Raw genomic sequence first — 14,085 nt, forward strand, 5'->3', positions numbered from 1 at the left:
CGTATCGTTTTGTTGTTTGTGTATAGTACTCATTAAAAGATGTACGCCTCTCACGCTGCGCCTTGGTCCGCTGTTTATGACGATCGTGACAATTAGTCTGTTTTCTCCAGGTGATCTATCAATTGATCTCTCCTCAACCATTAGGGGGCAACGTTGATTATAAAAATGCATGGGCTCAAACGTATAGTGAACACACACTAGTGACACATAGACACACACACATAGACACAAATGGGGCGCAGATACAGACATAATCAATTAAGTGTCTAGCATTTCTTCCTCAACATCAATGGACAGAGCCTATTGCAGGCATCATCAACTACATTCAGCCACAGGCCAATTTTTTCTTGAGCGGATGGTCAGGGGGCTGGAACATAATTACAAATAATTTGTCAATTGACCGCAAGAAGCCCAAACAGATATAATATTTGACCCAAAAAATAATAATCAAACCTTGCTTACATTTATATATGATCACATACACTACATTTACATTTAAGTCATTTAGCAGACGGTCTTATCCAGAGCGACTTACAAATTGGTGCATTCAACTTAGGATAGCCAGCCACCACCCTTTTTTAATTATAATTTTTTAATGGGGGGGTTTGAAGGATTACTGTTATACTATTCCTGTCACATTCGTTTACAGACGGGACGGACCAAGGCGCAGCGTGATATGCATACATGTTTATTTGACTCGAATAAACAACTACAAAACAAGAAACGAAACGTGAAGTCCAAGGTACACAAACAACAATACCTAAGACGGAACAAGATCCCACAACCCACTAGTGCCAATAGGCTACCTAAGTATGGTCCCCAATCAGAGACAACGAGCGACAGCTGCCTCTGATTGGGAACCACACCGGCCAACATAGATCTAGACGTACTAGATCTAAACCTAGAAAACATACCACACAGAAAATACACACCCTGACTCAACAAATACGAGTCCCCAGAGTCAGGGCGTGACAGTACCCCCCCGCAAAGGTGCGGACTCCGACCGCACAACATAAACATAACAGGGTAGGGGCCGGGTGGGCATTCCGCCTCGGAGGCAGATCCGGCTCAGGGCGTGACGACCACTTACTCTCCGCCTCCCTGTTGTGCCCCTGGTCTGGTCTGGACCTCGGCGCGCTGCTTCCCCTCTCCTTCCTCCCATGAAGTACCAAGCCCTGTCTGGACCCTGGTGTGGGAGACCCCGAACCTGGAGAGGGGCTGACGTCTGGGTCTGGACTGGAGCCGCTGACCGGAGCTGGACCGGGCACCGGTGGAGCGGACTGCTCTGGCTCCGGAGTGGAGCCGCTGACCGGATTTGGACTGGACCCCGGTGGAGCGGACTGCTCTGGCTCCGGAGTGGAGCAGCTGACCGGAGCTGGATCAGGCACCGGTGGAGTGGACTGCTCTGGCTCCAGAGTGGAGCCGCTGACCGGAGCTGAACTGGGCACCGGTGGAGCGGACTGCTCTGGCTCCGGAGGGGAGCAGCTGACCGGTGCCGGACCAGGCACCGGTGGAACAGGCACGGGCCGTGCCGGACTGGACACACGCACCACTGACTTGGTGCGGGGAGCAGGAACGGGCCGGACCGGGCTGGCAACGCGCACCACTGGCTTGGTGCGGGGAGCAGGAACGGGCCGTACCGGACTGGCGACGCGCACCACTGGCCTGGTGCGGGGAGCAGGAACAGGCCGGGCCGGGCTGGCGACGCGCACCACTGTCTTGGTGCGAGGGGCAGGAACAGGCCGGGCCGGGCTGGCGACGTGCACCACTGGCTTGGTGCGAGGGGCAGGAACAGGCCGGGCTGGCGACGCGCACCACTGGCTTGATGCGAGGGGCAGGAACAGGCCGGGCCGGGCTGGCGACGCGCACCACTGGCTTGGTGCGAGGGGCAGGAACAGGCCGGGCCGGGCTGGCGACGCGCACCACTGGCTTGGTGCGAGGAACAGGAACAGGCCGGCAGTCCTTCCCCGGGAGGAAGAGCAGCTCCGTCTTGCCGAGGTTCAGCTTGAGGTGGTGATCCGACATCCACACTGATATGTCTGCCAGACATGCAGAGATGCGATTCGCCACCTGGTTATCAGAAGGGGGAAAGGAGAAAATGAATTGTGTGTCGTCTGCGTAGCAATGATAGGAGAGGTCATGTGAGGATATGACAGAGCCAAGTGACTTGGTGTATAGAGAGAATAGGAGAGGGCCTAGAACTGAGCCCTGGGGGACACCAGTGGTGAGAGCACATGGTGCGGAGACAGATTCTCGCCACGCCACCTGGTAGGAGCGACCTGTCAGGTAGGATGCAATCCAAGAGTGAGCAGCGCCGGAGATGCCCAACTCGGAGAGGGTGGAGAGGAGGATCTATATGACCAAAAGTATATGGACACCTGCTCGTCAAACATCTCATTCCAAAATCATGGGCATTTATATGGAGTTGGTCCCCCCCCTTTGCTGCTATAACTGCCTCCACTCTTCTGGGAAGGCTTTCCACTAGATGTTGGAATATTGCTGAAGGGACTTGCTTCCATTCAGCCACAAGAGCATTAATGTTGGGTGATTAGGCCTGGCTCGCAGTCGGCGTTCCAATTCATCCCAAACGTGTTCGATGGGGTGGAGGTCAGGGCTCTGTGCAGGCAAGTTAAGTTCTTCCAAATCGATCTCGATAAACCATTTCTTTATGGACCTCGCTTTGTGCACGAGGGCATTGTCATGCTGAACAATGAAGTGTGATTCATCACTCCAGAGAACGCGTTTCCACTGCTTCAGAGTCCAATGGCGGCGAGCTTTACACCACTCCAGCCAACGCTTGGCATTGCACATGGTGATCTTCGGCTTGTGTGCGGCTGCTCGGCCCTGGAAACCCATTTCATGAAGTTCACGATGGACAGTTCTTGTGCTGACGTTGCTTCCAGAGGCAGTTTGAACTCTGTAGTGAGTGTTCCAACCACGCACAGACGATTTTTACGCGCTACAAGGTTCAGTACTCAGCGGTCCCGTTCTGTGAGCTTGTGTGGCCAACCACTTTGCAGCTGAGCCGTTGTTACTCCTAAACATTTCCACTTCACAATAACAGCACTTACAGTTGACCGGGGCAGCTCTAGCAGGGCAGGAATTTGATGAACTGGCTTGTTGGAAAGGTGGCATCCTATGACGGTGCCACGTTGAAAGTCACTGAGCTCTTGCCAATGTTTGTCTATGGAGATTGCATGGCTAATGTTTGTGTATGGAGATTGCATGGCTGTGTGCTCGATTTTATACACCTGTCAGCAATGGGTGTGGCTGAAATTACCGAATCCACTAATTTGAAGGATTGTCCACATACTTTTGGCATTGTTGTGTATATCTCTCTATTATGCGTGGGAATACTTTGGAACAGATTTATTTTTCTCCGAAAAATTGGGGGGCGGGTCAAATGAAATCACATGTTGGCCAAATTCGGCGTGTGGGCCGCCAGTTGGGAAACCCTGCCCTGTTCTGTATTGACATAATAGGTTCCCATGAAGTTCATTGTCTGACATTGTGATGCCTAGACTGAGATTCAGGGAATCAATTCACACCACTCCTTTTGAATAAAACATGCTTGAAATAGCCTAAAGATTAAAAAAATTGTTGTAATTGTACACATTTTTCACTATGTGATTTCTAATGGGTGGGCCATTGCATTAGCCTACATGTTTCCTTTTGAGATGTTCACACGTACAGTATAATTATTAAGGGGGGAAAGTTTTAAATGGGTTTCAGAGCAATGGACTGGAGAAACACACACACCGCTGCCGGAGTTCGGACCGAGCTATCTGATTGGTTGCGGCGGCTGATATGGTGGGCTGTCCTCTGCGCGCCCGGGCGTCAGGTTACGGTACAGCTGTTTAGCTCGAGGAGAGGCGCAAACCGGGGGACGTCGGTCTCCACGCAGTGAACGAGAGAGACAGAGGAAGAGAAAGCAAGTCCTGACCCTTGGTAGACTAGACCTCTTCTAACTGTGCGTCCCTTGTCTACTAGCCTACTGCACAATAAGTAACTCTAGACTCGGGGGCAAAGAGGACATAGCTACTGCCCGGCCAACTGCTGCATGGTGGGCATCCGGGCAGTGCGTGCAGGCATACAGGCTCCAGCTCAATCGGACCTCTCAAATGTTCTAGGACGAATAAAGACAAGGAGAAGGGAGCGCAGCGGATGAGAGGAAATGAAATATTTACTACATTAACTCACCGCAGTTTCCCTGCTCTGGGGAAGAGACGGATAAAGTGTCTTCTGTCGGGAGTGCTGCTGATGGACTTCTAACTGATGGATGCGTGTTGTCATCTATTCTACGAAATACAGCGACGGGTAGAGAGAGCGTTGCTGGGAGATCCTATTCATCTGACAAAGACTTCGGCCGTTAGGCTACCCTTCTGACCGCAATAATAGCCTAGCCTGCGAAGAGACCTCGGTATAGGCTACCTGATTTAACGAGGAACCGAATCGGTGTGACATAAGGGACAAAGACGAGAAGAAAGAATTCCCCCGTTTCTCAGCTACAGGTCAACGGGATCACATTGGCTTTCTCCCGCCCTGAACCTCTCAGAACCGGAATTTAGAGCCAACCGCTGTTGACGCGCGCTTTGCGGACGGTTCGACCAAGGAAAGCGGAGGTTTAAACGAGGTACTGAAGACAAACCGGACAGAGGGACATGTATCTAACATCGACCTCACATGCACCCGACTGACAAACACACGAGCCACAGAAGAAAGCGATAGATAGCGGCTGCTCCCCTGCCCCTCGCAACGCCGGTCCGACGCTCTCATCGGCTCGCTCTATCTCCCGGTTGTGAGAATGACAGGGGTCGCGTGCTTGAAGTGTTACCTCTGGATCTTTTTTGTGGTATTTAGGTCGACGTTACCATCTTACGCCAAATCACTGGAAACTATTATCTGGAGCACTCAGAATGCCAAGTAAGTGTCATATTTAAACTCAATAGAGTGTGAAGCTTGGCAAATTCGCTGTGTGTGTGGGGAAGAGGACGTTAAAAACTGTCTTCAAATTCACTCTTTTCCAATGATGATGACACATGAAGTTGGCACCCATGATGCGCGTTGGGGTGTAGGCAACATTTCTTACCCAAAGTTGTGTCTTGAGATTGGAGGTGAATATAGGCCTAGTCTACGTGTCAGAAATACTATCAGAAGTCAGAACAATATTTTATGGATATCATTGTGTATCTGGCACATTCCTTAAAGCTAGAAGCCTTAATCGAAACAATAACAAAGCGCTCTTCTCTGTTTTGGTAAAAAGCTGAGGGAGAAATGTAAGAAATGTAACCACTCTCAAATTCATAGACAGAGCTATGGATGCAAGGACTGACCATCCATGATATGAAAATTATAGTTATAACAATTTTTTCTATACAGTGTTTGTTTATGTTTACTTTGTTCACAAACATTGGAGTAAAACAAACTTAGGCTATAGTTTCGGTTCTGATGGGGTACGAGAGTTGAACTAAACTATCAGGCATTTCTAAGTTATATTCTTTAAGAATCAATGGGTATATAGGCTATCATTCATTTTTAAGCAGGGATGGAAATTAAGATAACCTGCTAGCCTGGCTAGTGACATTTTGTCGTTTCAAATATTGCATGGCACATATTTTGGACCCGGGCTAGTAAAAATTGCAGTCTACTAGCCCAGCTGGCGAGTGCCCAAAATCCATGAATTGCATCCCTGTTTATAAGTCAAAAAAAGTTGATGTAACAACTAAGGATTATAGCTTTAAGCAAGTGGTATTCAACCAGGTGTCATGAGCCTCTCACTCCACCGGGTTACCACCTTAATTTTCTTCCACTCTGCTCACCACTCTACTCAGCCTAACTAGCTCCACCTGTCCCTGCTCTGCTCGGCTCTAATTACTCTGCCAGCTGCGCTGCATTACCCACTAACCTCTCCCAGTATTTATAGCCCTGTCTTTCAGCTCTCCTTTGTCAGATCGTCTGCAAAGCTCACACCCGGAACCTGTTTGCTCGCGCTTCTGGCTCACCCTGGTTTTGTGACCCCGGACCTGCCTGTTTTTTGGATACTCTTCTGCCTCAGGAGATCCAGACCTGCTTCTGCCATTACGACTCCTGACTACTCTTCAATCCCGGTAACTCTGACCAGCCTTCTGCCTTGCTACTACGTATTTTGGATTTCCCTTGAACTGTACTGCTGCCTGGTTTCATTCCGCCCCGTTGTGTCTGTGTTTCCTCCCCCCCCCCAGGACTTCTGGACCACCAACCACCGGCGTCATCGGACGCATCGCTGCCACTGGGGGAGGCACAGACCCAGCACATCGGACGGGATAACCCCTGGAGCCTTCACTCACTCCCTACATCCCTTTCCCCTTAAGTTTAAATAAACTTTCTGGTGTGACGCAATTGTGGTCCTCTTGTCGTCTGTCTGAACCGTGACACCAGGAGTACTGCAGGGGGTCCATTTATTTTTTTGGGAATCATTTTAAAGTGGAAAAAAATATATTTTTATTTCAATGTTTTTATGAATATCGCTAGCAACAACATAGTAAACGAATTTAGAATTACATACCTTCAGTAGAAAAGAGGAGAATATCTTCTTTCTAATGATGTCAACTTTACTTCTCAACTCCTACAATTGAGCCCATTACACTCACTGGAGTATCTGACACAGGCTTTGAAAAAGCACCTGCTAATAGGCTACCAGTGCAGCAAGTAACCCTAACCTTTGTTTAACCAGCTAAACAGCTGCTTTTAGCGAAAGTGTGTTTGGAGTTACCTTTCTAGCTAATAGGTTATGTTAGAGTTTACACTTCCTCTTCCAATTATAATGTGTGGAGGTCACAATAATGAAAAACTATCCACCATTTCATTCACCTGATGATGTCAAGACATTAATAATAATTTTTAAAAAAATGCTAACTTATGATGGGGGTCACTGGGTTGCCGTTTTGCCTGGGAGGGGGTCCCTGGGCAAGAAAAAATTGAAGACCCCTGCTTTAAGCTGTAACAGAGTCCCAACAAGAGAGAGAGCCTTGCCTGTGCACGCACTGAGCAAGCTAGGGCTGCCAGCACACACACTTTCCTAATTATAGTTTCAGAGAGCCGTCTCGAGGCTACTGGCAGTAAAAGAATGTGTTCTGGTAACATTTATCACTCACAGACTGAGTCTCTCTCTCTACACCCACATCACATGACCCGTTTATGGAAATCATTTTCTGCAGCGTTTGATAAAGGCATTAAAGGTATTAATTGTTAATATCATGATTTAGCTGCAGATTCATGACATTCAGAATTATAAATTAGGCCTAACTTAATGTGATTGGCAATGCACCAGCACAACAGTGTGCATTTTTGTGACCACCAATGTCAACTGATCAGTGAAGTCTGGGCTTTGTTAGTGGGTCAGTGTCACTGTCTGACCTCTACTCTGGCTGACCTCTAGGGTCCATATGCCAATGGCAGGGGCAGACGAACAAAACTCCTAATGTTCCTTTCATCTCTTTTCTACTTCTCACCTCACATCCTCTCCTCTCCTCCTCTTCTCTCCTCTCCTCACCTCACATCCTCCTCTCCTCTCCTCTCCTCTCCTCTCCTCTCCTCTCCTCTCCTCTCCTCTCCCGTCTTCTCTCCGCTGACCTCCATAGATCACAGCTAATAGAATAAATATGGAGAATGGACAGAGCATGCTGAATGCTCGGTTGACCAATGCCAAGATGACGCGCAGCAGGAAACTATACTGAACAAAAATATAAATGCAACAATTTCATTGATTTTACTGAGTTACAGTTCATATAAGGAAATCTGTCAATTTAAATTAATAAATTAGGCCCTAATCTATGGATTTCACATGACTGGGCAGAGGCGCAGCCATGGGTGGGCCTGGGAGGCTACTGGGGAGCCAGGCCCAGCCAATCGGAATGGCTTTTTCCCCACAAAAGGGCTTTATTACAGACATAAATATTCCTCAGTTTCATCAGCTGTCCGGGTGGCTGGTCTCAGATGATCCCACAGGTGAAGAAGCCGGATGTGGAGGTCCTGGTCTGACGTGGTTACACATGATCTTCGGTTGTGAGGCCGGTTGGACGTACTGCCAAATTCTCGAAAACGACATTGGAGGTGGCTTATAGTAGAGAAATGAACATTCAATTCTCTGGCAACAGCTCTGGTGGACATTCCTGCAGTCAGCATGCCAATTGCACGCTCCCTTTACTTGAGACATCTGTGGCATTGTGTTGTGTGACATTGCACACATTGGCCTTTTATTGTCCCCAATACAAGGTGCACCTGTGTAATGATCGTGCTGTTTAATCTGCTTCTTGATATGCCACACCTGTCAGGTGGATGGATTATCTTGGCAAAGGAGAAATGCTCACTAACAGGGATGTAAACAAATTTGTGTAAACAAGTTGAGAGAAATTGACCATTTCTGGGATCTTTGATTTCAGCTCATGAAACAGGGGACCAACACTTTACATGTTGCATTTATATTTTTGTTCAGTATATGTATGAGTCCCAAATGGTACCATATTCCCTATATAGTGCACTACTTTTGACCAGAGCCCTTTGGAGGGACTAGGGTGTCCTATGTTGTGTTTATTAGGTGACTGTGAGCTGGTGCTTTTAAATAATATCCTTTATATATACATCCGATTCTGACTTTATCCACATTTCTCCAAACGTCAAATTTCTAAGTGTTTTTCACACTCTGGGTTGCTTCTCCTGCTCCGCATCGTTCCGTTTCTCCAAACATAACATTTAGAAGTTACTCCAAACTAAAACATTAAGTTTAGGCATACATTCCGAATGGTTAAGGTAAGGGTTAAGGTTTTGGGATAGGGTTCAAACAAAATATAAAATAATGACTGTTTACCACTGGGATTGAACACACAACCTTTGGATCTGGAGTCTTGGGATTACACACATCCGCCACTCCCGTTCAGAACATTATAACTAAACCCAGGCCTACTTGATGGTAATAGCGCTCACTGTTGCCCCTAGTGGTCGGTTGTCAAGGCATTTCCCGACGTCCTCAGGATTTCAAAGTAAATCTTGAACGACCTGCCTGTTAATTCCAGTTTGTCTACAAATTAATAATTAATATGTTGGATTCACGTCTCCATCTCAACCAAAAATCTAAGTGAAAGAATATGATTAAATCAAATCAAACTTAAAATGCACTTTAAATAAAGTTACATTTAGTCCTACTCTTTAACTTAGATGTTTGGTTGAGATGGAGATGTGAATCCAACATATTAATGATTAATTTGTAGAAACAATTTGAAATCAACCAAAGCTTGAAACCCAAGGTCTATTTTTTTGTTGGATCATGGGTTGAATTGAAAAAATAGCTGTTGATGACTTCTCAAATGTGATCTAGGCCTAAATAGCATCATTGATGATATATGATTCATAAAGTATGGTTACATTTAATTTAATTGACTTCAAAAGCAACCGTGAATCTATAGAATTTTTAAGTGGAGAATTCTCAATAATCATTCTCACGATAGCACGTTGGTAATAGTCAGTGACAAAACTAAGCAGGGCTTGGTTAAAACCCTGGATGGGAGACCAAAGGGTAGCTGTAGATTGATTAATTCTCCAGTAGGAGGTGCTTCCCAGATCTAACGTAATTTCAAAGGTACAAATTCAGCATATTATATACAAGGTTTGTTGAAAACCCCAACCTGGGGTTGAAATTTCACCCTCAAAACAACAGTTGATGACTTTTTTCAAATCCAATGTATTTTACACATAGATTCCACGTCACAATACTTTAACAAATTATGTTGAAACAACGTTGATTCAGCCAGTTTGTGTCGTGTGAGTGTGTGTGTGTGGTCTGTTCAACTGTGGGACTACGGCCCATCAGGTTTTAATTGACTCTGACTGGGCCAGTGGTGGACTGATGAGCCTCATCAGATAGACACACAGACACATTATTGAGGATGTGTCAGGCATGGGCAAACAGACATTCATTGATTGATGGTGTCTGATGTCATAATATGTGGAATGACATGTAATGACCGGTGAGAGAGTGGGACAACCCTCTTCCATCCGTTATACTAAATGTCCTGGATATATTAGTTTGCAAATAGATTAAAATCAAGTTTTTTATATAATTGTATGTAATAATAATACATTAAAATACAAGCTCTTGAGAGTAAAGATACAGTACAGCATAGAAGCACTGAAAATACACAGAGAGAATGCAGCCATACAGACCCACAGTCACACAGCCCCACAGCCATACAGACCACAGCCATACAGTCACACAGCCATACAGCCATACAGTCACACAGCCATACAGCCATACAGTCACACAGCCACACAGCCATACAGCCACACAGCCCCACAGCCATACAGTCCCACAGCCATACAGCCATATAGCCCCACAGCCATACAGCCATATAGCCATACAGCCATATAGCCCCACAGCCATACAGCCATATAGCCATACAGCCATATAGCCCCACAGCCATACAGCCATACAGCCCCACACCCATACAGTCATACAGCCCCACAGCCCCACAGTCATACAGTCCCACAGCTATACAGTCCCACAGCCATACAGCCATACAGTCCCACAGCCATACAGATATACAGCAGGTGTTGTTGTTGTGAAGTGACTCAGTCAGCAGTATGTAAAGGCAGGGAGAGAGGGAGAGAGGGAGAGAGAGCGAGAAGGAGGGAGAGGGAGACATGGAAAGAGATAGGTAAAGATAGAAGGAAAGACAGAGAGAGAGAGAGAGAGAGAGAGAGAGAGAGAGTGATCTAGAGGTACAGTATCTTGTGTCTTATCAAGATTTACGACATCTTAGTTCCTGTTCCCACTTTAGAGACCACTGCTGTCTCAGCTAATAAATTAGTACTGCCCTCTACCCCCCCACACACACACACACACACATACACACACATTGGCCCGAAACCTGCCGGGGTCCCTTTGTCTCATAACTCATGGCAGGGTGGGTGAGGTGGTTCCTCCATTGTTCTCAGCGCGTGCGTGTGTGTGTGTGTGTGCGCGTGTGTGTGTCCAGCCCCTCAGGGTGTACTGTTATGGATTGTTGTTCCAGGATGATATCACTCTTGTGCTTCATAATCAATACGTGCTCAATAGGAGAGGACCTCTTCATTGATTGGCCCCTGGCCTGCATGCTGGAACATAACACAGATCTCACACCCTGCAGGAGAATTCATACCCTCGTATTAGAACTTAGAAGGAGGGGAGGGGAAGCCTGGTGGAACCAACGAGAGAGAGAGAGAGAGAGAGAGAGAGAGAGAAAAGAGGAGAGAGAGAGAGAGAGAGAGAGAGAGAGAGAGAGAGAGAGAGAGAGAGAGAGAGAGAGAGAGAGAGAGAGAGAGAGAGAGAGAGAGAGAGAGAGAGAGAGAGAGAGAGAGAGAGAGAGAGAGAGAGAGAGAGAGAGAGAGAGAGAGAGAGAGAGAGAGAGAGAGAGAGAGAGAGAGAGAGAGAGAGAGAGAGAGAGAGAGAGAGAGAGAGAGAGAGAGAGAGAGAGACTACTTTAGGAGAAGAACTGGTGCTCTCCTACTGCTTTAAAGGCTGACTGTTTCTGGGCTAACTGGGAAAGCTGCACTTGCTGTAGTGCTGTGGTCATCAGAGGCACCTGGACAAAGGGGAGTTTCCATTGGTCCTCTTCTACTAGACCACATTGTTTAAACTTTAGATCTGTCTGATGACATCACTAGAGTGGAAACTTAAATCCGTTCTACCTAATTTCTATCAGCATGTTAAATGTGCGACCAGAGGAAAATAAACTCTAGACCACCTTTACTCCACACACAGAGTCTCCCTCGCCCTCCATTTAGCAAATCTGACCATATCTCTATCCTCATGATTCCTGCTTATAAGCAAAAACTAAAGCAGGAAGCACAAGTGACTTGGTTAATACAAAAGTGGTCAGATGACGCAGATGCTAAGCTACAGGACTGTTTTGCTAGCACAGACTGGAACATGTTCCGGGATTCTTCAGATAGCATTGAGGAGTACACCACATCAGTCACTGGCTTCATCAATAAGTGCATCGATGACGTCGTTCCCACAGTGACCATACGTACATACCCCAACCAGAAGCCATGGATTACAGGCAACATCCGCACTGAGCTAAAGGGTAGAGATGCCGCTTTCAAGGAGCGGGACTCTAACCCGGAAGCTTATAAGAAATCCCGCTATGCCCTCCGACGAACCATCAAACAGGCAAAGAGTCAATACAGGACTAAGGTTGAATCGTACTACACTGGCTCTGACGCTCGTCGGATGTGGCAGGGCTTGAAAACTATTACAGACTACAAAGGGAAGCACAGCCGCGAACTGCCCAGTGACACAAGCCTACCAGACGAGCTAAATCACTTCTATGCTCGCTTCGAGGCAAGTAACACTGAAGCATGCATGAGAGCATCATCTGTTCCGGATGACTATGTGATCACGCTCTCCGTAGCCGATGTGAGTAAGACTTTTAAGCAGGTCAACATTCACAAGGCCGGATTACCAGGACGTGAACTCCGAGCATGTGCTGACCAACTGGCAAGTGTCTTCACTGACATTTTCAACATGTCCCTGACTGAGTCTGTAATACCAACATGTTTCAAGCAGACCACTATAGTCCAGTGCCCAAGGACACTAAGATAACCTGCCTAAATGACTGCCGACCCGTAGCACTCACGTCTGTAGCCATGAAGTGCTTTGAAAGGCTGGTCATGGCTCACATCAACACCATTATCCCAGAAACCCTAGACCCACTCCAATTTGCATACCGCCCCAACAGATCCACAGATGATGCAATCTCTATTGCACTCCACACTGCCCTTTCCCACCTGGACAAGAGGAACACCTACGTGAGAATGCTATTCATTGACTACAGCTCAGCGTTCAACACCATAGTGCCCTCAAAGCTCATCACTAAGCTAAGGATCCTGGGACTAAACACCTCCCTCTGCAACTGGATCCTGGACTTCCCGACGGGCCGCCCCCAGGTGGTAAGGGTAGGTAACAACACGTCTGCCACGCTGATCCTCAACACGGGGGCCCCTCAGGGGTGCGTGCTCAGTCCCCTCCTGTACTCCCTGTTCACCCATGACTGCATGGCCAGGCATGATTCCAACACCATCATTAAGTTTGCCGACGACACAACAGTGGTAGGCCTGATCACCGACAACGATGAGACAGCCTATAGGGAGGAGGTCAGAGACCTGGCCGTGTGGTGCCAGGATAACAACATCTCCCTCAACGTGATCAAGATAAAGGAGATGATTGTGGACTACAGGAAAAAAAGAGGACTGAGCACGCCCCCATTCTCATCGACAGGGCTGTAGTGGAACAGGTTGAGAGCTTCAAGTTCATTGGTGTCCACATCACCAACAAACTATCATGGTCCAAACACACCAAGACCGTCATGAAGAGGGCACGACAAAACCTATTCCCCCTCAGGAGACTGAAAAGATTTGGCATGGGTCCTCAGATACTCAAAAAGTTCTACAGCTGCACCATCGAGAGCATCCTGACTGGTTGCTTCACCACCTGGTATGGCAACTGCTCGGCCTCCGACTGCAAGGCACTACAGAGGGTAGCGCGTATGGCCCAGTACATCACTGGGGTCAAGCTTCCTGCCATCCAGGACCTCTATACCAGGAGTTGTCAGAGGAAGGCCCTAAAAATTGGCTTCTCAACAGCTTCTACCCCCAAGCCATAAGACTCCTGAACAGCTAATCATGGCTACCCAGACTATTTGCACTGCCCCCACACCCCACCCCCTCTTTTACGCTGCTGCTACTCTGTTTACTATTTATGCATAGTCACTTTAACTCTACCCACATGTACATATGACCTCAATTACCTCGACTAGCCGGTGCCCCCACACATTGACTCTGTATTTTTCTTAATTAACACTTTTTTATTTTACATTTTTCTTTAAAAAACTGCATTGTTGGTTAAGGGCTTGTAAGTAAGCATTTCACTGTAATGTCTACACCTGTTGTATTCGGCGCATGTGGCAAATAAAATTAGATTAGATTTGATTTGACTACATTCTCTGTCCCTGTGTCTGCTGATGCCATTCATATCAAATTCCTCATGTATTGGACCCAAGTCTGAACTTAATG

The 14,085-nt window shown here is 47.2% G+C and overlaps 1 protein-coding gene across 1 annotated transcript in view; it reads left to right on the plus strand.

Moving 5' to 3' along the window:
* Positions 1–3,856: 3,856 nt before the first annotated feature.
* LOC121539580 (ephrin-B1) overlaps positions 3,857–14,085 on the plus strand; it is a 96,296-nt gene continuing 86,067 nt past the window's right edge. The window contains exon 1 of the mRNA XM_041848188.2: positions 3,857–4,923. Within this exon, the coding sequence (XP_041704122.2) occupies positions 4,805–4,923 (119 nt within the window). The 5' untranslated portion in view covers positions 3,857–4,804. The remainder of the gene's footprint in view (positions 4,924–14,085) is intronic.

This window comes from Coregonus clupeaformis, chromosome 35 (assembly GCF_020615455.1).
Source record: "Coregonus clupeaformis isolate EN_2021a chromosome 35, ASM2061545v1, whole genome shotgun sequence".
NCBI lineage: Eukaryota > Metazoa > Chordata > Actinopteri > Salmoniformes > Salmonidae > Coregonus > Coregonus clupeaformis.